This window comes from Setaria viridis, chromosome 9 (assembly GCF_005286985.2).
Source record: "Setaria viridis chromosome 9, Setaria_viridis_v4.0, whole genome shotgun sequence".
Classification (NCBI taxonomy): Eukaryota; Viridiplantae; Streptophyta; class Magnoliopsida; order Poales; family Poaceae; genus Setaria; species Setaria viridis.
In genome coordinates this window covers 48,736,884-48,763,010 of record NC_048271.2, presented here as the reverse complement: position 1 = coordinate 48,763,010, position 26,127 = coordinate 48,736,884, and the positions used below count along the sequence as shown (strand labels likewise).

General features: G+C 46.4%; 4 protein-coding genes across 4 annotated transcripts; all 4 read right to left on the bottom strand.

Moving 5' to 3' along the window:
• Positions 1-2,277: 2,277 nt before the first annotated feature.
• On the bottom strand, positions 2,278-3,927 carry LOC117839135 (probable carboxylesterase 8). Its single transcript, XM_034719399.2, has one exon. The coding sequence runs from the start codon at positions 3,766-3,768 to the stop codon at positions 2,761-2,763; it is 1,008 nt and encodes a 335-aa protein (XP_034575290.1). The 5' UTR covers positions 3,769-3,927; the 3' UTR covers positions 2,278-2,760.
• Positions 3,928-5,897: 1,970 nt separating this feature from the next.
• LOC117839134 (long chain base biosynthesis protein 1a) lies at positions 5,898-10,772 on the bottom strand. Its single transcript, XM_034719398.2, has 13 exons — positions 10,426-10,772; positions 9,991-10,143; positions 9,814-9,908; positions 9,609-9,700; positions 8,521-8,614; positions 8,366-8,438; positions 8,154-8,286; positions 7,715-7,889; positions 7,438-7,578; positions 7,154-7,249; positions 6,917-7,058; positions 6,419-6,546; positions 5,898-6,328 (listed from the first exon to the last, which is right to left on the bottom strand). Exons 2-13 carry the CDS (start codon positions 10,100-10,102, stop codon positions 6,152-6,154), a joined length of 1,458 nt encoding a protein of 485 aa, XP_034575289.1. The 5' UTR covers positions 10,103-10,143; positions 10,426-10,772; the 3' UTR covers positions 5,898-6,151.
• A 2,990-nt stretch (positions 10,773-13,762) lies between these two features.
• LOC117839513 (protein RADIALIS-like 3) lies at positions 13,763-14,879 on the bottom strand. Its single transcript, XM_034719856.2, has 2 exons — positions 14,277-14,879; positions 13,763-14,165 (listed from the first exon to the last, which is right to left on the bottom strand). Exons 1-2 carry the CDS (start codon positions 14,492-14,494, stop codon positions 14,138-14,140), a joined length of 246 nt encoding a protein of 81 aa, XP_034575747.1. The 5' UTR covers positions 14,495-14,879; the 3' UTR covers positions 13,763-14,137.
• Positions 14,880-20,297: 5,418 nt separating this feature from the next.
• Positions 20,298-24,786, bottom strand: LOC117839748 (phosphomevalonate kinase, peroxisomal). The gene is made up of 10 exons (XM_034720156.2): positions 24,607-24,786; positions 24,365-24,515; positions 24,167-24,264; positions 23,936-24,048; positions 23,770-23,822; positions 22,596-22,991; positions 22,401-22,502; positions 21,465-21,692; positions 21,043-21,165; positions 20,298-20,860 (listed from the first exon to the last, which is right to left on the bottom strand). The coding sequence occupies exons 1-10, from the start codon at positions 24,612-24,614 to the stop codon at positions 20,594-20,596; spliced, it is 1,539 nt and encodes a 512-aa protein (XP_034576047.1). The 5' UTR covers positions 24,615-24,786; the 3' UTR covers positions 20,298-20,593.
• Between the last annotated feature and the right edge of the window lie 1,341 nt (positions 24,787-26,127).

Sequence of the window (26,127 nt, the reverse complement as noted above, 5' to 3'; positions counted from 1 at the left end):
AGTTCGGCTCACCACCGCTAGCAAGGTGAGGCTTGCTCAGACGAGCGAGATAAAGCAATCTCGTTTCACAACCAAACACACCATATATATATTTTTGTAATTTTGGATGGCGAGTTGGCACGTCTAACTATAATAAACTAGGGCCGCTATGAACAAGGGCCACTATTTTTATTCTCATTTTTTACAATCAGTAGTTCGAATCGAGGCTATAGCCTTATGTTCTCCTTTATATCCACAATTTCACATTTTGTTGGTTTACGTTTGTATTCTTCGATTCGCAGACAGTGATAGATTCTTAGGCGAGAGCAACTGTATTAATTGTGCATGATTGTTAACCACTGGAGCAAATGGTTTACCGGTGCATGGATTTCAATTGTTATTGGTTAGAAGTCGGGATCATCCATGTTGAGATCTCCAGTCATCAGAACTTGTCATACCCTATGGAAAAAGACCGGATCAACGCATCGATAAGTCGCTTTATTAGATCTCGAAGCGTGTACCCACGTCTCGAGTGCTCTACATGCGAAGACACGAGTGCTTGCTTGATTGCTTCCATGGAGTACTACGCAGCCTGCCGAGCTCGGGGGTTGGAACGCGTCATTGTCGACGCAGCCAATCTTTGCTGAAGCTGCCCGGGGGGATGGGACCAAAATGAGTTCGGCCTGCTCATGATGAGGTTTCGTGGTGCCTCCGGTCCCGGGCGTTTAATGCAATCGGTGCATGAGTGCCTCCGCAGAGAGAGCGCAGTGTTCCTGACGATACCAGGAGTCCAGGGCCGCGACGGAACGGGCACGGAGGAACTCGACCAAGCGATGCTGCTGCTGCTGCCGAGGCCTCATGTGAGCACGCTTCATTGCAGATCAGTGCGCGGGCGTACGTGCCTTGCTCCAACCACCACGGCACCACGCGCGGCCACGCAGGCACGCCCGCGCGCAGCAGCAGAAGACACCCGATCGAGCCGCCGAGCGTGCTCCACGCCGCCGACACGGGATCGGATTACTGCGAGTGCTCCAAGCACCATGCCGCGTCGCGGATCTCGTCGGTGTCTTCTTCTTCTTCGGTTCTTCCTATGAAGCAACGCCATGCCCTTTTGCTTACGTCCGCAGATCTGCTTTGGCTGTAAAGATCCATTCCAAGGCGGCAGTACATAAAAGAGGACCCGAGGCCACACGATCGCCAGTACGGTGGAGCTCCCAGTGCTACAGTAGCGTAAGAGGAGCCGGAGTCGGTGGAGTCACTCCACCGGCTCTCCTTGATGTGTGAGAGGGAGGAAGAAGGGAGAGAAAGATTGCACGCGTGAACAGTGGAGGGAAAAGGGAGAGAAAGATTGCACGCATGAACATTATTGCTAAGGTTTAGTGCATGGACAGTAAAATGTCAGGAGCCGGATCTGTTTGGAGCCTGCTCTGCAGTCTTTGCTGCTTTGTTTAAGCGCCCATCATTGGCGATGTTGCTATCAACGACCTGGTAAGAGGTCGTTTGGTTACTTTTGCTTATTTTCAGCACCCGTATTAGGAGTATTAAACGTCGACTATTTACAAAACCCATTACATAACTGGAGGCTAAACGGCGAGACGAATCTATGAAGCCTAATTAGTCCATGATTTGACAATGTGTTGCTACAGTAAACATTTGCTAATGATGAATTAATTAGGTTTAATAGATTCATCTCGCCGTTTAGCCTCTATCTATGTAATGGGTTTTGTAAATAACCTATATTTAATACTTCTAATTAGTATCTAAATATTCGATGTGACATGTGCTAAAAATAAGAAAGGAACAAAGGCCCCTACGTGTTGCCGCTACCTACTGCCATTATTATCATCATTGTTCTTGGTTGGTGCGTCCCTCACCGATCTGAATGCCATGCCCCCATTGCCTTAATTTAGGGCTGTGCCTGATGACTGATGAGAGAGGGGCCAGTGTGCTCAGCTGCTCATCAGTCCTCACATCAGTCAGTAGTACAACACTGCAGCTCAACTGTACCTGGTATCCTTCCCACTGGCCACTGCAGGTGCTATTCTGCATTGATACTTTTGCAACTGCACAAAGCAGTCCAACTGAACGGGAGCGAGGTCAGCTAGAAGAGAAGACTATTCATTCATTCATTTTTTTTTACCTATGTGTGTACCTGTGTTTGCATCATAGAAGATGGTTGGAACGTTTCCTTTTTTTTTAGCTTGATGGCAAAGTTAAGTGTGAAAACTTGCCAAAGGTTATGGTTCGAGAAAGCATGCCAATTAAGGTCCAAGTGCACAATCAGAGCATCTCTTCGACTAGCGAAAATCTTCACTTATATGAGTTTTTGAGTTTAGACACAACATAAAACGATTTCAGTTATTCAGAAAAATGCGAAGCAATATCTACCAGCTATGCAAACAGTATACATAAAATCATCTGCCTTATTGCACTGCAGGGCAGGGTAACAGACCTGGAGCCTCTTTCTCTTCGTGTACTTCCGGTGGTTCGGACCATTCACGTCGAGATGGACTCGACGGTAAAAAGAAGAAAAAAGAAAAGGCGGCCAACTCGCGCACCTATCCGGCTATCCGGAATTGAAGCGGAGATGGAGATATCGACCTCTGCACAGTACCGGGTCTACCTGTCGGTTGGACGACGGCGAGCTCGAGCCAATCGCCGCTCAGCATTGTAGCATGACGATGATGATGTGATTGAGAAATGCCCCCTAAACATCGCTGCAACTTGCACCAGAGTGCCGTGCAGCAACCTCCACTCCGGGACGATCGGTTTGACCGTCCGTCACAGCTTGCTCATGCCAACAACCACGTCGCCGGCTGCGGCGCTGGAGCCAGCGGCGGAGTGGCGGCGGACGAAGTCGGACACCTGCGCGGTGAACTCGGCGGCGCAGTTGGCCTTGAACAGCTCCATGGCGTGGTACCCGGCGCCGTCGAGGCTGGCCTCCACGGCCACCCCGGCCTTGCGCAGCGCGTTGACCAGCGTCCTCGTCCGGTCCCGCGGCGGGTCCTTGCGGCGGCCGAGCACGAGGCAGGGCGGGAGCCTCCGCAGGCGCGCGGCGCCGACGCGGGCCAGCATGGACTCCGGGTTGCAGTACTCGTGGTCCCGGTCGGCGCCCACGGGCAGCGCGAGCTCCCAGAGCAGGTCGTTGGCCGGGAGCGGCAGCACGCGGTCGTCCACCGAGGCCGCCTCCGCGGGGGTCCTCTCCGCGCCGCCGAGGTGGGGCTGGTTCAGGACCACCCCGCGCAGCTCCACGCCGGCGTCCACCGCCGCCAGCGCGGCGCGGAACGCGATGCTGGCCCCGTTGTGGCTGCCCATCACGAACACCGGCCTGCCGGCGGCGGCGTGCGGGCGCGCCCAGAGCACCGCGTCGGCGGCGTCCTCGAAGGCCGCGGGCAGGCGGTGCTCGGGCGCCAGGCGGTAGTCGACGGACGCGACGAAGGCCGGGGCGGCGGCGGCCAGCGCCGCGCAGGTGTTGTGGAACGGCTCGGAGGCCGCGCGGAAGAGCACGTACCCGCCGCCGTGGAAGTAGACGACGAGCGGCAGCCGGGCGTGGCCGCCGGACGGCACGAAGAGGCGGAGGCCCGTGCCGGCGGCGTCGCTGAGCGGGACGTCGTTGGAGTGGACCACAATGCGGCGCGGGCCTTGGTCGTCGTCCTCGCCGCCCTCCGTGGCGACGGCGACGGCCACGGGCTCCCCCGCCGGCGCCGCCGGGAGGAGCGGCGCCTCACCGTAGCGGGACAGCGAGCCGTCCGGGTTGAACCGGATCTTGAGGTACTTGTACGGGTCCATCGCGCCCACCACTGGCACGGCACAGCACAGCACAGCACAAGCTCTAGCTCTAGCTCGGCGGGGGGCGAGAGGCAACGGCTGGCGTGGGCGTTTACTCGCACAGTAAGTAGCTGGACTGCTGGAGCCTCCGAAGCCGAAGTGCACAGCTGAGCTAGAGCAGCGCGGCGCTTATATATCGCGCGGGCCGGGGTTGGGAACACGGGCGCGCTGGCCTGCTACACTGCACCGTCCTTGGTCTGAGGGCGACGGGTGAGACGGCCGAGAGCGAGACCCCCCAGCCAGCGAGCGCGCGCGCCTTCCACGCTCCCACGGTCTCACCCGCCGCGCGGGGCGCGCATCGGATGGCCGCGGGACGGTGGTGGTTGGGTTCAGACGCGGGATGGGGACGGGACGAATGGAATAGCCGAACAAGGGGGTCTCGCCATCTCGGCCCGATCGCCGTTCGCCCCAGGGATTGGAGACGGAAAGGGACCCCAGCCCGCGCACGGCGCACGGGTCGCAGCAGGCGTTTAAGGCCGGGTGATGTGCTTTGAGCTCTCCGCCCCGTCCTTTTACCCAGGCAAAATGTCAGCGTCCGATTGGCGATCGAGGTGACAGTTTCCCGTTCGGTAAAGATATACGGGGGATGGGGGGTTTGCACCGTACGTACTCCTGGCTCCTGTGTGCTGTTTGCCCCCATTTTACTCGTCACACAAAGTCATGCACGGCGGGCAACTGGCGTGTCCTCTCCAATTGAAAAATGAAAACAGTTGGCCATAAGAAACAATTTGTAAATTTGCTTTTTGAAAACGTGCATAGAAGCTCCGTTTGCCGCTGCTTTCAACTTACCGACCGCCAATACCACCCTGCCCTTTTAGCCAACGCAAAGTGTCACGACGTGAGCGGCAACCAAATATATCTACGGATCTGACACTTCCCGCTCACTAAAAAAAGTAAAAAAGAAAAGGAAACTTGCGCCGTTTTGAATAGTTCAGAGCTCTCGCAGCGCGACGACGGCGACCTCCAACTACATACGTATGAAAGGAACTGGACCCTGTGTGTGTGTGGCTAGGCAGCACGAAACACGGTAGGCTTTGTCCCATAGACCATAGCGATGTCAAGTTTTTTTTTCTCCACAGAATGATTTTTATGATTCCAAAGCCAGCTGACCGAGTGTATCCGTGTATGTGTGAGTGTTCGGTCCGGATCGCTGACCTGTCAGCCCAACGGGAAACGGGTCATGCGTGGTGGCTTCTGCCGAAGACTATCAGTCTCCGGGGCCAATCATGCAAGCGACAGCACGATCTCGGTACTTGCACGACGATCGCCTTATCCCTGATCATCTCTTTTCTTTTCCCACCGAGATGGAGAAAAGAGCGGGCCAGATGTCACCGCCGGCGCGGCCGGCCATGCGCCCGTGTGGGTGGAGTCGCCACTCGCCACTCACCGGCCGGCTGCACGGCTCCGACCTCCGCGCGCGGCGGAAGCAACGTCCGGCCGTCCCAATTTCTGGCATGTGGCCGCATCCTTCTACAGGGAAATAAAGGAGAAGGGGGCATTATCCGCGGGCTTGCCGCGTCCACACCGGGTAGTCGCCGCTAGCGAGACCCGTTCCAGTCTTCCAGATCTCCCAGCAGTCGTCGATCGGGTGGTGCGCTTTACCGGCCGCCGGGAGCGGCGGCGGCCGCAACGGCCGCGCTGTGGACGCGCCCCGCGCAGCCCGGGCGAGGACGACGACGACCCCCGACCAAACTCGTGCGCCATACGCTCTCGAGATGAACTCGTGCGCCGTGCACGGTTGACGCAGCGCGGCCGGGGGGGTGGCCGCGGGGGGTGTTCAGTGTTCGTTCGGTTCTCTCCTCTCCGGCATGTGGAACGAACGACGCCGCGTCGCTGTCGGGGCACCACGCTGCACTGCCCGGAGGCCGGAGCTGCCGAGGCCCCCAGGATGCGAGATCCTTTTTTGCCAGTTTTTCGCTGACATCGTAAGATGCCATTCAATAAGTGCATGTGCGTCTATTTCTGTTTTCTGGATTACTCTTTCTATAAGACCTGGGTCATCTTGGTCAGTGAGGAGAAAGGAGTATTGCATTTGTCTGGAAACGTAGGTCGTTGGTCAGATAGGCAGGATGAACAGTGAATAGCTGAGGTTACAGGGACAGGGAAAAATGATTACATATGGAAATCAGCAGGATGTACAGCACAAACGCACTATTCTTCAACATCACTGTTCTACAAAATTTTAAAATTTATTTTGCAAGTACTGTAGGTATGAGCAACAAGAAGATCAATTCATCACATGTAGAAATGTACAGATTATGTACATTTACCAAACGCACACGGCATAGGGTACACATCACGTAGAAAGGGATCCGTTTCGTCTTTCAAGGGAATCTGGTGTGGATCAAAAGTAGTGTGAAAGAACTGACGCAGAAACCCTCTTCAAGGACGAGGAAAGTGTGGAGATGTCTGATTCAGCATGGCCAGCTGATACAAACAGGCGGATTCCAATGGGAAGTTTGCACCTATCAAGATTTGACTTCTTCGATGTCACAATGAAAACTGAATCTTCCTTCAAGACCTGTTGGGGAAAGAATGTGTAAACAGGTGCTTGCCAAAAAAGTCATGTAAACTGCAGCATGAAGTTTTATTAGAGTGGATCTGAACTTACCCTCTCAGCAATAGTTTCAAGAAGATCTAGGTCAGTGGTAGGAGAACCTGTTGATTTTTTCAGCTTAAGGAAAACAATAGGTGACAGAACATGGCTGGAAATTTCAAGCCCTGGAGTATCCGATAGTTCTGCAGAGTGAATAAAAATGGTGTCAAGATGGTGGCCTCTGGTAAACCACATAATAGTTGGCAATCATCTTGTGCATGAACGATAGTATTTAATGCATGCCACATTATACTTTCCTAGCTCATGTCATGGATTGCATATATTTGTTTCACAACTTAATTCTGTTTTACCTGGTGTTTAGGAACCTAGAACTCACAGGGACAAAGAACTTGCATAGTAAACTCATATGATGAATGGCGTATAGTTTAAAAGATTACACTTGGTAGCTCACAAAGTGTTTTTCACATATTTTCCCTCATTAATCCAGGGAAAAGAACATATAAATAAGTCCATGTCAAGAGAATAGTTAAATGGCAATAAAATCATCTTTACCTTTATGCAAAAGAGCAATATTGCTCCTTAGGTTTGCAAGAACTGACGGGTTCTCCTCCAGGTAGTTGACAGCAGAAACAGCAGCACTGGCAAGATAAGGTGGCAGAGAGGCAGAGAAAACATACCCAGAGCTGCTTAGACGCTGCAAAATTAAATACCTTTGATTAGATAAAACACTAAAAAGCAAAAATATCAGCATAAAAAATCGATGTTCCATCAGTCTGGTATTGCACCTACCTGATGATCAACAACTCTGACACTTCCTGTACAGAAGCCACCATCAGTGGCTAATGCATTTCCCATTCCAGCAGTGATGATATCAATTTTTTCAATCTGTACAAGCATGAAAATTTCAGAAAAAGGGAAGAATGTGTATCCAGTTAAAAGTACTACTAGATCCATATTGCATGAATCAATTGGTGACTGTCCAGGAAGCTTTGGATTATAATACTTGTTTCTTCTTTTACACCATTTTAGTGTCACAGTGAAAGATGTTAAAAAAGCCAAAGCAGAACACTCACGGGAACTCCATAATGTTCAGCAAGGCCACGCCCAGACTTGCCAAGCACCCCAAAAGAATGACTCTCCTCCAGAATAACACGGAACCGATATTTCTCTTTCAACTTGACAATCTCATCCAAGGGGGCAATTTGGCCAGAATTCTGCGTTCACAAATCACGATGACAGTGAGAGAGATTTCATGAATTGATTAGGTTTGATGTCTTAAGTTGCAAACTTTCATAAGAACATGCGAAAATAGACAACACATTATCACAACAATAAAAAAAGGCACTGCACCTGGTAAATGGATTCTACAACAATGTAGCGTCTAATCTTTTCAGCACGTTTATTTCCATGAGTAAGTTTTTCCAAAGTGCTTGCAAGTGAAGCCATATTGTTGTGCTTGAAGTACACCACTGTACTTCTTGATAGGTGGAGACCATTTTGCACTGCCCAATGAACACCCTCGTCACTGCAATCACATTAAACATTGGTGCAAATTCAGCAAGGGGAAAAAAGAGAAAGAAAAAAATAATGGAAAAAACTAGCCAGGTAGAGAGGAGCAGTAGCTAATTAGCTATTCATCAATAGCGACAAGAAAAAAGTGACAACTTTGCTAAAGCTTATCAGCTATAGATAAATTCATGATGTCTAAAAGGACAAGCATGTGGTCATCAATACAACAAGCAAGTCTGTAAATTTCATAAATTTTCATCAAAGAATAAGGTGAACTTACGCGACTATGATGTCTCCTTTCTTACAAAAGGCAGGTATCACACTGAATATTGTAGAAATCCCATATGAATACAGAATGGAGTCTGGAGTTCCCAGGAATTTAGCTATTTTTGCTTCACAGTCAAGGTGGACATCTGCAAGGGTATATTGAAAAGGTAAGTTCCTCCTCTATATTTGCAACCGAGGTCATTGTCTGTGAATGATGGTACATACCAATTGTTCCATAAAAGCCACGTGGACCACAAGACCCAACACCATATTTCTCCAGTGAACCAACGCAAGAATCCTGAAAGTCAACCAATTCGTTTAGATATTCCAAAAAAGAAACAACTGTTGAAACAGTGTCCAGAAATAGACTTGTCTCTTACAATAATCTTCTCATTGCCAATTAAACCGAGGTAGTTTGCAGACGCAAAGTTGACAACTTCTTTACCATCAACGATCGTATGTGGTCCGGCAGCACTGTATAAAAGCAGAATAGAAGGGTCAATTCTGATGCGCAGAAGTTCAAATAATATATGGTATCCAACAACAACAGACATCTTGCGATCATAACTACTTCACATCATAAACATATTCCATGCTGCATGCATCTATTTTGATAACAGAAAACAAGAAATATCTCAAGGAAAATTTCTGTGAATTAGATAACATATACAGATAACTTAAACATACTACAGGGAGAAGTTCAACAGAAAGAATATTCCATGTACATGAGTGACTTCAAACAAAGCACAGCTGTCATAAGGGATGCTCAATAGCTATTCCTCCAACGAAAAATATAAAAATGCAATTATAGCATGCAGCCATGCACGCTAGTAGGAACTGCTGACTAAGAGAGCATATCATTGATGAAATCGCTGTGTTATTAGTGAAATGCAGTCACAGAAACAGCATAATATTGGCAACTACATGAAGTTACAAGCTTATATGGTGATGGCAAAGAAACCTCCTAAGAAATAATATTAGTAAGATACCATCCAGCAGCATACATTAGGTGCTCTGATGATTCTATTGATATAAGAGAAGAGTGAAGACGATCCACGAATCCTGTAGGCATTCAGGTAGCAAGGGAAAATGATACTGTATGTGGTTCATGGTGTTCCTTGCTGCTTATTCATGAGTGTATGGTTTCATGTAGTATAAATGTATAATCTAGCGAGAAGAAATGTTTCAAAACAATATCGATCCCTCATATGACACTATTAAGTTAAGTGAAAACTGGTGTAAGAACTGCACCTACACTCCAAAATTTCAACAGTGAATCCATCCAGTTAATCCACGGATATGAAATAATATGCAGGCCTACTCATGCAACAATGACCTGGACCGACCCTAGATATATTTGTGAATTTACTTTGGGAACAAAGCCACTAGACAGAAAAGTTTTTGACACTATTGGGTCAACTACGGATTTAACTAGTAATAATTATGGAAAGAAAGCCATCGCACAAACCTTTCCAGCATTGGAGTGTCAATTCTGGCGCCCTCCTTGATCGGAGGGCATAGCGGCTCTGGCTCCCATTCATCACATAGCTCATCAATCTCCTGCAGAGACCCAAATGCTAGCCTTCAGTTATATGCTTCATGAAGCGATGACCAAACAAATACTCTGTACCATTAACTGGTGCTAATAGTTACCAACGAGGAGAAGACCTCACCTTTTCAGAGAGTGGCTTCTTTGGGGGTTTGTAGCTCTTCCTGGTGAGCTGAAACACTATGACTGCAATAAGAAGCCCTTCCACAACCAAATGCCCTGACAAATCAAATCGCCGCCGAATGTCAGACGCTAAGCCCAACAGAGCCAACTTACCAATCCAAGAGGGAAGAGGGATTACCATCAATATGGACCCCGAAGACGACGGCACGGGCAAGAGGGGCATTAAACGCAGCCGAGACCCGAGCGAGCACCGCCGCTGTGGCATTCACAACGGGCAATGCCATGTCCATGTCCCCAGGAGCTTCACGTATACGCTTTCAGCGCCTCCAATCTGCCAACAAAACAGTGTCAATCAGCCAGATCGATCGCCGAACAGCCGAATCCAATGACGAAAGCAGGGGCATAACGTGCGAGGACTCGTGGGTTCAGCTGAACCCCTTTGGAATTCTCGGGAGATAAACCGCTGTTAACTATCCCCTGCGCACAGCAAGGGAATCCGCAGAAATTTGGACGGCTTGGAGCGCCCGCCCCAGCATGAGAGATTCGGATTTGATTGGCAGCAGCGGGAAGATCCAGCAGACAATTCATCCAAGCGAAGCTAGGGCTTCCTTACCGAGAGAAAGGAGGAACCAACCCCAAGTCCGGTCGGATCTCCGCCCCGAGCACTGAGGACGACTACAATTCCTCCGAGGTGGCGCGCTTCGCTTCAGCGGAAGGGTTTGAAGGCCTCGGGGGCGCGCTCTCGCCGGCGACGGGTCGACGAATGGGCCCTGGAGCCAGGCGGGAGCGGGCGCCGGTGAGTCGGGTTCGAGTAGCGGAGGGCGGCGGATTCGAGGCGGTGGTCAGTGCAGTCGCGATGCGGTTGTAATATAAAGGGGGGCGCGGGGGAGATGGGAGGGAGAGGGGGGAGACAGACGACGACGACGACGCGGAGGAGGGAGGAAGAGACGACGAGACGATGGGTTGGTTTGAGTGGGCTTGCGCCCGGGCGGCGGTCCCCTTTGGCTGGCGGGCGCTGGCTGGGCTCGGCTCGGCTTCCGCAGCGGAGGAGAGCTGGTCCTTGTCGTGTCGTCTCGACCGGGCCAGCCAGCGTTGATCCGGGTGGCAATGGTCAATCCTGGCTGATACTTTTTTATATGAAAATTATATGATGGCCTCAGCTGCTGCTGCAAACTGCATCATCTGCTGGGCTTTTAGTGGTTGGTTAACCACCTACGAGGCTACAAACCTGCCTGTCTTGTTCATGGGCTCATGGCTCCCCTGATGGCCCCTCAAGACTGACTTCACTTCAGACTTCAGAGTTGAGAGCAGCGTCAGTACAGAACAGAATGGCACGTCGTGTCGTGACGTGACGTGTGGTGGTGTTTTGACGGGACCTCAGCCCTTGTTTAGTTCACCCCCAACTCCCAACTTTGACACTATGCAAAAAAAAGATTTCCCATCACATCAAATTTGCGGTATATGCATGGAGTACTAAATGTAGACGAAATTAAAAACTAATTGCACAGTTTTGTTGTACTTTGCGAGACGAATCTTTTGAGCCTAATTAGTCAATGTTTGGACAATAATTCACAAATACAAACGAAACGCTACATGCTGTAACAGTAATTTGGCACCTCCAAACTTTGGCAACTAAACAAGGCCTCAGACTGTTTGATACACCCGCTAAACTTTAGCACCTGTAACTTGGGATGTTTGATACTACTTAGGAGTATTAAACATAGTCTAATTATAAAACTAATTGCACAGATGGAGTCTAATTCGCGAGACGAATCTATTAAGCGTAATTAGTCCATGATTTGACAATGTGGTGCTACAGTAACCATTTGCTAATGATGGATTACTTAGCCTTAATAGATTCGTCTTGCGAATTAGACTCTATCTGTGCAATTGATTTTGTAATTAGCCCGTGTTTAGTCTTCCTAATTAGTATCCGAACACTTAATATGATCATGTTGAAGTTACCTCGTATCCAAACGTCCCTTCAATTCGTTGCGTGGCGCGCAGGAGATGAGGGCGGGTGGACTGATTCAACCAGAGTGGGCAGAGAGGAAAACGGCCTGGAATGATTGATTGGCAGAGCAGGAAATGTCAACTGATTTTGTCAAAACTTGAAGGCGTTATAAAAACGCGAGTCGTACTAGAATATCATATCAGGAAAAATGATGGAAAGGCATCGTGACTCTGGTGCTGCGACTGCAATAGCATCGCTGCTATGCTATTCAGTATTCAGTGCCAGTTTCAGCCTTCGAGGCTGACTCTGTCTGTGATGCTGGTAAGTCGTACTCGTACAGTGCTATGGTAATAGTGACAAGTTCAGTTTACAGCCATTGGCCATTGGCCCTTCCTCAATTTTAAAGGATGATTATTTGAATTTCTGCCCTTTCCATTTTCTCTTCCCTTTTGGAACGCAAATGGTTGGAATGTAGGGGTTCACTTGCAGAGCAAGCTTATAATGTGCGAATTTTTCACATGAATTTTATTGCAAGTGGCCGAATTCTTGTATAAGTGTGGGGGGGGGACCATTGTGCAAACGACATGAATGGATATGACTATATGAGATGCCCCCGGAATGCCGGGTGATTGTAAAATGCAGTGGCCTTTCAAAGAAAATATTGTAAAATGCACTGAAGGTGGTTAACTGGGCCGAATGGAATGGGCTAAGCTATTAGGTTGGGCTTGACTGATCTGTTTTCCAATCTATTGCATAGTCTTCCCTAAAGCCTTGTTCGATGGCCCAGTTAGCATGAAATCAATAGCTTATACAGTTACTATTATTTTAGATTAATGCTATAGTAGACCGATGATAAGATGAGATAGAGAAACAAACTAACCAACCATATACATGACTTGTGGCACAATTTGATTGGATGGAGATGCATAGAATATTAAATTATTTTGAATGTCAAATTTGTATAATGAGATAATGAGATACAATATGTATATTTTTTTAATTATTTTTCTTGTTTAAAAAAATCAACATTAAAAATATACTACTTCAACATTTTAAACACACATGTTTCAGCATTTGAATATACCGCTTCAATATTTTCATATAAATTGTTAAACAATTTGTCCGAAATGTTGATTTAGGTTTCACAAATTACTGAATCAGGTCTAAGAAACATGTTAAAGCATGTATATCTGTATAAAATAATAACCCGTTAACCATTATTAAATATAACGATTGGAATAAAAGAAAATTAAAAATAGTCTACCATCACTTGCCTAATGAAACAAACAATCACTTCCAATTCGCAAATTAAGAAATCAGATTTATTCGACGTCAAGCAACAGATATGTAGCATATATGTTAGTCAAATTTGTGAATGTTCCACTAAAGTGAAAAGTATGTTCTGCTCAAGAAAAAACAATATTGTGTCAGTTGATCTGGATGATTCAATGTAGATACCAATGGTAAAAAAACGATTGATGGATAACCAAAATATAAATAACCTTACAGTGAGGTGGACCAATTACCTCCTTTCAAACGTAGATAATCACCTCACGCTAGTTCACCAAGACGCAAAAGGTGAATGCTGACATACTCCGCGAAATCATTTCCTTTATGCTGAAATGGCTAATCCTGCCGGTTGGTCAAGCCGTCGGTATAAGGCCTTGGCATAAGGCCGTGGTTTATTCTACCCCCTGTGCCCTGTCCCTGGTCCCTGCACCCTCAAATGGTGAGTCCTGCTACTGGTGGAGCTGATGAAAGGATTGCCCGTCCAGCATATCTGTGTGATGGTGGAATATGCGAGCATTGTCTTCTCCTAGCTTTGTACTATTCCAGAACCCGTAGCTTTTGCATAAGATGCAAATCTGGTGTCCCCCGGCAATGAAACTTGCCAAAAATCTGCTTTTCGTTAAAAAGCAGGCGACGATATGCTTTCCAGTAGAGAGATGCACAGGTAAATGTCTTGCAAGAACGATCAGCAGAGCAGTCACTCGGGTGTGTAAATTAGTCGATTGATTATGAGCAGCGAAGCGTTACAAGGAAAGATTAAGGGGCAAGCTAGCATTACATGCGCTGCAATACAAGACGATCGAAGAGCATTTGCATCCGGCCGCCGTGCAGCTCCACGGCAGAAGCTGTGGCATGCTCGCCATTGCCATGCGTACGTGTGCTCCTCGATCGCATTCACACCACAGCGCACTACTAAGCCACACGCAGAACAGACCTCTCCATAACCCAACAGACACGCTTGTGCACACTGGCATGTCCACACACACGACATATACATATATGTATATATTTGTATATCTGACATGACGAACGATGGAGGATCGGAGCTGCAGCCGCTTGTGCGCCGCCGCGCGCGTTCCCGTCAAGTCTGCGGCCGGTTGGCTCTGCCCCTGCGCAAACCGCACGGTGCCCACAGGGTAAAGTAAATCTCGGGCATTCAGAAGCTAGTCAGAAACCGAAGCGTGCGCGCGTCGTGTGATGGGATGGGAGAGCGTGCGCACCTGTTATTCCTGTTGCCGTTGCGGGCGTCGCGGGCGTCGTGGGCGCGGCCGCGGGACTCGATGTCGCCGACGTCCTCCTGGAGATGGTCGAAGTGGCGCCTCGCGTCGTCGGCCGTCCTGCCGCCGCCCACCGCCGCCGCCACGCGCTCCCACGCGTCGATGCCGTAGGTGGCCAGCGCGCGCTCGAACCGCTCGTTCTCGCTGTCGCTCCACTCCATGATCCCTCCTCCTCTCCTCTTCTCTTCTCTTCTCAGCTCGCTGCTTCCTATCACACTTGTTCAAGCTGACCAACAACGTCTAGCTGCTACCTCGCCACTCTCAGCTGCCGATGATGATCTGTGTTGCTTCGAACCAGGCATTCGAGGGATGATGATATTTATAGAGGGACAAAGAGAGGCTTTGTCGTCACAACATGGACGATGGGTCTAAAATTAAAACCTCCTGCATGCTACGCTGCTGCAGCAAATCGATCGATGGACCGGCACAATGGTGGCGATGCTGCTAATATTCTAAGAGGCGAGTTGCTAAGAAAGCTCGATGCAAGGGGGCGTGGGAAAGTGAAAGCGAGTGCAAATTGTGGGCGGGCTTGCGAGGGCAGCAGATGGCCGACGAGCCACCTGATTGGCGGGAGTTTTATTCGACAGACGTAAGAAAGTATCGGGGCTTTAGGCGATGTGGCATTATTTTAACCTCAGCTTGGCTTTCTGTTAAATGGGTGCCAGATCAGAGGGATCGATGCCATTTCTCATGCCTTACCGGCCTGGCTAATAGCTTAGCGCTTAGCTTTGCTACCTCCTACTGCAACTTCATGCCATTTTTTCAGATAAGAGTTTGAAAAGAAAATGTCAATAATTCAGTTAATCTTTGAGCAGATGTTAGAGCAGGGAAATTCATAATAGGGGATACAGATCATACTCCCTCCATTTATTTTACTAAGGCATCCATGTATTTCAAGATTCAAACTTTATAATCTTTAACCAATGATTAGCTTTATCAGCTTTTAGGTTTTGCTGCATGAAACTGTCACCTTCGAACCCATCTTAAAGTACTTCCATATATATTATATCATATTTTCATTGGAAATTAGCCGTTAAGTGTTTCCTTCAAGATCACATCAAGTCAAACCACACCATATATTTTGAATGGAGGGAGTACAAATAATCATCTTCACAAACAACAACATCAAAAACAAAAGTTCAGCCCATATATTCGTGTTCCTCGTATCAAACGATAAATGTCACTAAACATCTAGTATTTAGTATTGTGGTTAGAGGGCCGGGAGTGGATCCCTCCATCCAGATACGTACCAAAAGCTAGGTATTTAGAAAAGCTAAAATGAATAGTAATTTGGGACGGATATCACGTAATTTTCAGTGTTTGTGAAAACAAGAGTTAAATTCGTTTTCTTGACCAAAATAGACATTAACCCGTATTGCGGAATCTGTATATGAGGATATTTGTCCATTCCAGAAGTAGTAGCTATAGTTGTTCTAACTACATCTCAAATTAGGGAAAATAAATGCTTTTGAAACGTCTCCGCGATGCCAAACAGAGCCTGAAGGTAGTCGGCACTCGGCAGTAGGTACCACATGAACAATTTGCTTCCACTGGATGCAACGAGCGAACCAGATAATCTAGAATTTTTTTCCTTTCCTCCTGTATATACTAGTTAAAGCAAAAGTTCCAATAAGCTAGATTTGCATTCTGGATTGCTTGCCTTATATTGAAAAGAGGACAGACCAATCATCTGACAAATTTGGCATGCCATGACTAGCAGTTTAGCACATATACAATGGCGCCATCAGAGGAAAAGGAATTGGGTCAAGTTGTGCGCCTGACTTTATACCCAACATTTGTATATGCACACTGCACCAGGCTTTAGGCTCTCAGCCTGCTCGGGGATCATGAACAAAAAGCAAATGATAAGGAATAATTGCATTTTTTATGTGTAACACAGAGCAAGTGCACTAAAGGCAGGGGACTTAGATTCCTCCAACAATATTATGCGCACATTAACAACTTCGCAAGTGGGTTTGTTATTGCATAATTGCATTGCACTGCGATGGATACAACTTCACCTGAGATAATCACGCACCAGATGGCATATTAGCATCAAAGAAGAGTCTCAGTTTGCAATGTTTGGTGGCACTGAATTTGGACATATGGATCACAATCAGTCTCCTGCAACGTGTGAAACGCACAAGTAGTGCTTTGAAGATTAATCCATATTGTTACCCAATTGAGTCAAGGCATATCTTGGTCATTGATATGGTTATAAAACACTGATTTTATGACTAATTGTTGATACAATATAGCAATATTGTGAAACTAGTTGTCACGACAAAGCTAGCTAATATTCTTTTTTTAAAAAAAATATTGAAATATTGAAAGGATATTTATGGTCAAAAGGTGAATATATATGTCGATTGCACATAACCTAAGCAGTACTATTTTGTTCTTAGGGATATTACTAGCAACGTAGTAGTGATGTGCTTTGATTAATGAAACTATAAATTACGCGAGTGAACTCGCTGCATTTATTTCAAGTGCATGCTATGATTTCAACAAACCACTCCCCACCCGGAAAATATGATTTTATAGGAGAATTTTGCTTTCACCATGAGGTGGTCCAGCTTCTTGTTTCATAACTAACATTTTTTTATCTATGCTTTTGTCACTGTTCCATTAACATGTTTGCTCATTTTCGCCTCTTCAATGTTACTGAAAGTAGTGGGAAAACTGAAAGGGAAAAAATCAATGGGAAAAGGCAAGAAGTAGGACCTAGCTCCTTAGCTAGAAACAAATTTTTTCCCCTTTGTACTATAGTCGTTCAGTGAATCGTGACGTATCTTCTCTAGAGGTCAGAAGAATCAAGGAAAGAATCTACTTAGCTAATGGTTACTTATATAAAAAGAATTATAGAGCACCGAAAAAAGGTGGCAGGCATGCGTTGGAAGCTCCTAGATAGAGAATTTCACTGCAGTTTACTGTCCTCTGTATTATACCATATTGTGATTGCTCCACAACGATGAACTTTTCCTTCTAATTTTAATTGTGTGTGGGGTGCACATTGGAAGATTAGATGCTTCAACTTGTAAGATTTTGTCTATCGCATCACATATCGTTCACTAAATAAGAAGATGAGCACATTCAAGTGTCTAAGAAGTTTAAAAATTGTCGGAGGCTCTAGCTTGCTCCCCATGCGTATTGATATGTTGCATCACTGCGTCACAACTGTATTAGATTATCTCTACCATGGTTACTGGAGGTACAAGTAGATATAGTGCATACTGCATAGTACTGTTTCTATTGCATATCCAATTCTCTTAAGAATCTTCCACAAAGTAAATCTCTAGAAATCTAGAAAGAATCAAATGCATTGTCTCAACTCTCAACTATATGAACATGTGTAGAGTACTAGAGTGTGGTGCGTTGTCGCCTAAAGGCATGCTGAGTACAAGGGCACAAGCCTCCAGCTTTACTCCTACTTCCAAACCTGTCTGCTGAAAACCTAATTTTGCATTTTCTTCCAAGCATGTCTTACCTTTCCCTTTTTATCCTGATGACCAGATATGTTGTGCTTGAAAATTACCAGATTGCAGTAAGTCATATTGTAACATAAAGCCTTATTTTGGTAATTATAATATCACTCATTAGCACTTGGGGAGTCCCTTAGGCCAGTCTCAGTGCACAGTTTCATGGCACAATTACCAATGAAACTCCCTTTCCTCTCTCTTCATAATAACATGTCAGTTAGCAAAATTGCTGACGTAGCATGCTATTTAATACTCATGAAATTCTTGATGAAACCTCCGCTGAGACTGGCCTTACGCTTCAGTCATGGAAGTGCAAAGGACAATTTTAAGTAAATTTAAATGCATGCACCGACTAATTAGCCTCAAGGCTAAGCTGGTGCGGAGAACAACCAATTTGCTTCAATACTCCCATGAATTTACAAAAAAGGATCTCACAAGAAACAGTTCTTTCAACCAGTCTATAGGTATCTTGCGTTCCGAAGAGGCCTTCATATCAGTTCCGTTGGATAAGGCCATGTACTCGATCGACACTGATAAAATTAAGTTTGAGTAGATCAGCAACCAACAAATAAAGCTGTTCCCACTAGTGCTGATCAACATCCTCCAGCTCTGCAGCATACAATACCTCGGAAACAATATGATACTCCAGTCCGATCCATGGGGTCAACTACGAAGGTGGCGTGAGGCTACATTCGCGCGCCTCTTTTCCGTAAGGGCTTTTCACGTTTTCTACACGCAAATACTCTCCATATATTCCTCTACTACGTAAGCAGATCTCTGTCATGCAGGGAGATGCCCTTCACCGGAGGAGCCAGCAAAAGATTTGCTCGGGATGCGTACGGGCGTGCATACAGATCGACACAGAGTCAGTTACCTGGAATGAAAACGACGAGCACGACCCCCTTCGACACAGATTGCTCCGAATGTACTTAGTAGCGTACCATACTTGTACCCACATGCCTATATCTTAAGCTTGGTGAAGGTAGGCACAATGTTCTCCAACCAGACGCCTGGTTAGTGAGCTCTACTTTTCCCTCAGGGCGATCCTTAGCTCCTGAGTCCCAATGTTTATTCGCCAAACGATCTCGATGCTTCCACCACGTTTGCTCTCCTAATATAATGGCTTGAATGGGTGTTTACGTGATCGGCATAGGTGGAGGCAAGTTGACATTGTAGGCTTGTAGCCACCAATCCCACCACCACCTCTCAACACCACCCTTGAGAGTTCTTCACCACCATTCCTCCTTCCCATCCCTCCCCCGCCCTCCCCCTCCATCATTCATCCTTTAATTTGTTCTTCTCTTCCCTCCCGGCACCTCTCCCTATGCTAGATTGCTGGCACCGTTTAGAAACTAGAATAATGGAGTAATTTCACATAGCATCACCCTTAAAGTTGCGTGCGTGTATTCATTTTTGAAACATTTTTTTTTGAAAGATTTGGTGCATGTATTCATAAAGATGTGAATGTGCGTTCATGTATATGAGCGCCTGCGTTTGAAAAAAAAGATATCCCAAAATGCCTTAAGAATTTCACAGAACTATGCACCTTTTGATGTGCACGAATATATATGGTTTGGAATTTTGTGGTAACTTGGCCTACTTGTACAGCAATGGTGGTGCCATGTAGAACGTTGATTCTTGAGGACCACTGATTTATGCACCAAGAGCCAATAATAACAAAAGCCATTCCTATAACAAATTGAAGTTCCATTGATTGGTGAACGGCGAATACCTGGCATTCCGCGACCTTCAGCATTTCCCAAAAGCCAAAGCAAAAATTCAGAGCCTACAAGCTGGGCCTCCTCTTCGAAGGCTCAAATTAGAAAAGCATACGGTCGTAGATCTTTCCACGATTGTGATCTCCCTCCGCGTTGCCTCACCGAAAGGCCAAAGCGATCCCTATCCCAGCTAGGGATAAGAACAAACAGCCCCGACTTGCAAAAATAATTGCAACGGACCGCGACGAGCTATGTTCTGAGACGGAGAGAGTATTCTACACCCACCAACAGTCTTTATTTCTACAAACTGTCGTCGACAGTGTTTTTAAAGTCACTAATCGACAGTCCCTTTTTCTTTTTTAAGCCACTCATAGACGATCCTAACCCTATCATCAATATGCTATTTACCTGCTTCCAACTTGCTTGCAAAATGAACGGTAAACCGAAGTCGTTCGGTCCATGGCCCAAGCCCAACAACCTTCGTAATCGTACGGTGTCCATCCGTACGTCTCATTGCGCCTCCCCCTCCGCCGTTCTACCTGATGCTCCCGGTGTTGAGCACTTGAGCTGATCATCACATGAATCGTCGATTTCTGAACCTGGTGGCCGCGGCAGCGACGAAGGGGCATTTTTGAACAAGAACGTGGGAGCAGCCTCGGCGGGGATTCCAGTACTGGGGCGGCTATCAGCGTTTCTTCACCTGAAGGCCAAAGCACGCCCTATCATAGTACAAGAACAAACATCAAACATCACATAAACCACACTCATTTGAAACACCAAACATGCTGAATTCTCATCAAAACCATGGATGAGTTACAAATAGACGGTCTACATTATGAATATATTGAAATAGCTTGGCATTTCCTCACGTACATTCCATAGCTACAGGCACTAATAATTCCATGGAGATCTCTAAAATTTCTTATTTTCTACACTCATGGACAGTCCCTAAAAATAATGTGCTATCTTGCTGCAAGGGCAGCACTTATTTGGCACAATTGGGTGCTTCTAAATGAACGAGATAATGATGGTACACCCTAAACAGAATTTATTAACAGTGGCATCAATTAATTTGAATGGTTGATACAGCTGCTGAGACCTCCCTTGTTCTTGGGTCAGCATCTTCCAGTGAAACACCCCGGTGGTCTTCTCGAACAAGAAGTGGCAGAACGCCAGCTGAGCTCCACGCACTTGCTACAGCATTACTTGCATCACCCAAAGTCACCGAAAAAACTGCATCAAAGCCACCAGCTCCGGGGACTCCAGCTAGCAGAACACCCTCCATATTCATAGTGGCATCTAGTAGTTGTGTTTGTGACTCTGGCTCAATCTGCAAAATTAGGGCAAAGATGACAAACAAGATTGGATAAGAATATTAACACTATTATCTACACTAATATTGACAAACCAGTAGTGATTCATGTTGCTGAGATTATGCTAATCATCATACCGAAGATACTTCTTAGAACATGCTATACTACAACACTTGCAATTTCATAAAGGGAGTCTTACTGGAACACCGGCTGCTATGCCCATCTCGCGCATATGAAGCCTTATCTCAAGGAAAGCATCCCTTGCAGCCAGCAGTGATCTAACAATTGTTTCTTGATGTTGGTTAGTAGCCACCTCTGTCCACTGGTGAGAACGAGAAGAATTTAGTAAAAAAGACATTCAAGATAACCTTTTGCTTTCTTTTTTCTCACAGATTTCAGAATAAAGTGATAGGTGGTGATTAAAAATGGGTGTCTAAGCTCTGGAAAAAAAAAGACAAAAGTATTATGGTTTATCCTTTTTTTTCGGGTGATTATGGTTTATCCTAACACTGCCATTTCCCTGTTCATCAATCTATTACTCCAAACAAATGCAGGTTCAGAAATTTGATAGAGTAATCTAACAAAAAAAGATATAAGTATATAACAAAAAAATGCAGTTACCTTCCCATATGCGAGATGACTACAGGACCGCACTACGGATTCATATGCCTCCTGATGATCTTCAGAAAGTTTTTTTAAGATTCTCAGTTGGTTCTCCAGCGCTGAATTGGCAATTCCCAGCTTAGTCCATGTATCTTTGGATTTCTCAGGGTCAGACTTCTGCCACCGTTTCACAGATCCAACCATTGATGGGGTAGATGTTCCTCCAGTTCCAGGTTCCCCAAGGACCTAGCAAAAAAACTCCAACACTATATTAGAATTCTAGAAGACATTCTTACGAATCAACAAACAAAAACAACACCAAATAAAATGGCAGAAAATATTGTTGGTTCATATTGAGACAAGTTTCCTCCCTGGTTCTTACTGTGTCTTGTGAATAGAAAGACACTCTTTGAATGGCATGCTTCGGACTTTTGGCTAAGAAATCAATCGTGCAAGGGCATGGCAACAATTTTTTTAAAACACCGTGCTCTTGTGCAATGCATGTCACAAAAGTCTTATAATACAAATCATGTGAAGAAACAAAGATAAAAAATTTCAAAGAAATTATTTAAGGGAAGGCAAAGCTGTGACAGACTAAGGCAAAGCAGGAGGCATATCTGGTGATGCTGAGAACACAAACAGGCCAACCATTCTACAACTTATCAATTTTCAAATTTGCATGGCATAGATGTTGGCATGGCGTGCATGTGAGATAGATATGGCATGAAGTTATGACAGAAGTCCCATCCCATATGCTGTCAGTATCAGCATAAGGCATGGCCTAATGGCTATAGCCTATACACATCATAGCATTGCATGTATCTAGTAAATAAACTGTAAATCCTTTATCACTGGTAGCAGACCATTAGTTCTGGTGGCTGGTTACAACCAGTAAAATGATATGATTGCCATTTCAAAAAACCCGGCCATAAACCATGAGGCTTGGCAACTTACAAGGGTCAACAGAGGAGGCAATGAAAATTGTGTATTCTCGTGATCCCACTTTCGTGTAACAATATCTGATACTGCATCTGGCAACCAAGTCCCACCTGTAGCCTGTAAATATTGCATTACATAAATTACTAGTTCATCAAATGTAGTAAGATTCTTCTGACAAAGTTGATGAACTGCACGCTATAAGTTTCTTACCTGAGCTGAGGAGAGTATTTCTGGAGAAAACCTTATGTAGCGCTGACTCCCATAGACAGCAGCACTAACGTCAAAACCACTTCCAATTTTCCCTTGTGCTATACAATGTGCACTTTGGGCAATAGCGTGAACCAAGTCAAGGTCTCGTCCAGTTGCCCTATTACTGGAAGGTTGTCCAGGACGTGAAAGGTCAACAGCACCAAGATAGTGAAGAAGAGCTGCAACAACTGATGTGGTCATGGCAGCTGATGACCCAAGTCCAGTTTTGGCTACTTCAGGTTTACATTTTTCTCCAGTCATTGATCCATTAGCAACTTCTGAGTTAAATGTAATAGAAGAGAATGGAGGCAATGAAAGCAATACCTCCGGAGTAAGAGGGAGACCACGTGCTTCAATCTGAAGAAACAATAGAAACCAACAAGCTAATTATTTCCAAATGATACAGTAATTTTTGGGTGAGCTCTGGTAGTAAACATGAACTAGGTCAAACAAGGAAATTTGCTACGGTTTGTAGGAGATATTTAGCATGTAAAAGCGAAAGTAAATTAAGATGTTGCAGTTTACTAAACAATACATGGAGAGTAACTTCTGAATGTTTTACAAATTGCACCCAGCAGTCCAGTTCATCAATTAGACATTTTACATTGGCCATTCATTCAAATTTCATTGATTTTTACAATGCATAAAGCATAAAGAAAAATAATAATCTACACAAACTTTATAAGGAAAAGAAAGCAAGCGTTACATGCACATCATACGTCACCTATAAATATTCCAACACATTTACTTTGAGTTCTGCATCTGATTTCCTCCTTTATAGTAAGAAGCTTACTATGCCAATTTTGGTCATAATTAAAGTAATACTTTTATCACAAAGGCATGATCATCATGGAGAGAATACAGAACCAAAGCCCAGTACAAAAGAGTTAACACTTTAAGTTTTAAAGTAGACTCTGGCAACCATGCTATTGTTTTAGTGGAATGTGTAGAGATCAGTAAATATATATTCAAGATTAGACAGTTCGTCTTTTTACTGACCGTTCAAATTAGAAAGCTAAAAGGAGCTACAAGGGTCATGTTAGCAACAAATCTCCCTTTTCTTTCCCAATTGCATAGGGTTTTGGGTATAGTAGACTTGTGCAAAAGGTAAGCTTATACAAATAGGAAGCTTTACCTGCTTTCTATAAGAATAGAAGTCATTGCAACCCAGAATAGTAATGCTCAGACCTGCAAGAACAAGTTTAAACATTTTACAAAAACGAAATGAAAATATGCTCTAGTATACATCGAATATGTGACCAGTGTAGTGCTTTAGAGGAGACAAAGAGAAGCTTCACAACCTTGCAACAGTAGCTTATCCTGCGCATCCTTCCTCTCCTTATCAGTAATGGTTGCTTTAGCAGCTGCTACAGAGAACTGTATGGCCTGCTCCACAAAAGGGTTTGCAGATTCCCTGAAATGCAACACTAAAACTGTCAATGACACTACCACCAAACTCGAGTTTCAGCAAATAATTCAACAAAACAAGAGCACTTTGCCACGAGAATCATTGATAATGATGAGGAACTTGCCTCGCAGACGTCAATTGCAGCGTCGATTTCTTCAGGGACAGCTTGTATGTGGCCTCGCGGGAGAGCTGAGGGGAAGCCACTTTGACATCCGTCCACGCCTAGCACCAGTACAGGGCACACAGGGTGAGAAGCTGAAAACAGCGGAATGGCAGAAGGGGGCTGCGATGAAGGGGAGGGGCGCAGCTGAAGAGGGCTCACCCAGGCCCAGGAGTCGGCGGGGAGGCTGTCACGGAGGGGCCGGACGACGGCGTAGAATCGGGCGGTGGTGCTGAGGACGAGGCCGGCGTTGGGGCGCTCCAGCACGAGGTAGCCACCCGCGACGAGCACCTTCCCGGGCGCCGACGCCACCCTGCGCCCAGATCGAAGCCCAGAGATTGGGGAACGCGAAATCTAGCGGAGTAGCGGGATATAGTAAGATGCCGGTGCTAGCGAGTACTCACACTTCCATGGTCTTCGAATTCTCGGCGGCCGGGAGTTGATCGCCTCCGCTGGAGCTTGGCGGGGATGGAGAGGGGACGGGCTGAACAGCAGCGCGGTGGTAGTGGTACGCTCTCGCGATGGCGGCGACGGCTGGGCGCGGGGTAAGCGTCCGGGTGCGGAGGAACCGAGGGGAGAGAGGGAGTCGGCGGCGACGTGGCAGTGGGGATGCCGCGCCGAGCCGCCGAGAGTGACAGCCCAGGTGGCCGTTCAACTGGACCAGGCTTCGCTCGTTGAATCGTGTGATCCACGAAGCCGTGTGGGCTAAGACCGACTAGGCCAGCGCGTCAGTTTTGGTAGATGAGGTGATGGGCCGTAGCGAGCTGGCTTGGGCTGGACGACGCGGGCTCTCTGTTGTGTTGTGCAAATCTTTTTCTTTTTTTCTTTTTTTCTTTTTTTGCGAAACAGGCTTTGATCTGCCTATCAGCTGCTGCTTCGAGGTTTCGAGCAGTTTGTGGAGTTGAAGAGTAGAAAAAATACAAGGGGATTTGCACGTAATCAAGCATCGATGTTGCAGAAACCTAACGACTCTTCTACTGTTTATATTATGCAAAAAGTGCAGAAGGGAAAAAATGTGATGCGCTTTCTGCAATTCTGGCATATGAGAGTTGTGACCAGGAATCCTCATCTGCAAGACCTGAAACACCTTGTATGCTTGTGGAAGGCGAACAGGCCGCCTGACACTGACGAGCCCTAATAGAGACAGATCCAAAACAACTGCCCTGCGTCCGGTTATGATGCAGTTAGTTAGAGCCTAGAGGAATCTCCCAATCTCCCTGCACGCGAACCACCAGCAGCGGAGGCCCCTCCTGCATGCCACCATCCGATTGGCCATCGCCCTTCTGCTGCGCTGCGCTCACACCACGCCACGCCATGCCACCATCTAATGCGCGGTCAGATCGATGGTTAGCTGCAAATCAAGCTCCCTGCCCACTGATCCATTAAACAAAGCCTGGTCAATGGGGGGCGTCGCGGGTCTGGCTCTTCCGACAGGGACACGTTGTGGTCCATGGCCTCTCGAGCCTGAAGGGGACCCGGCGATCGATCCATGGATCCATCCATCCATGCATCGAGCTAGCTGCATTATGAGCTGCAACCTCCAGCAGGAGAGCAAGGCATCTGCTCTACCTGATGGATCGATCAGTATCAGCTGCCTCTCTCTGAAGAGAAAATATATGCATATATTCACAAGTATACAAGTGGCCTGCTTCCGGCCTCCCTTGAGTATTTGTTTGAACCGCCGATCACCTGATCCTCAGAGGGAGCCTCTCATATGATATGATGATTGGGGACGTTGTCAATTCTTTTGGGGTTGGCCAGTGGGGGCGGGTGGAGTAAAATAGGAGGGGGATGGCATGTGAGACAATGTGGCTTTGTTCCCTATTGAATTATCGCTCTAACGAATTGTATCCATTCATCAATGTGCTTTCTTAATTCTGAGTCAACAGTTGAAGTTCTGAACTTTATGATGATTTTCTTTTTCG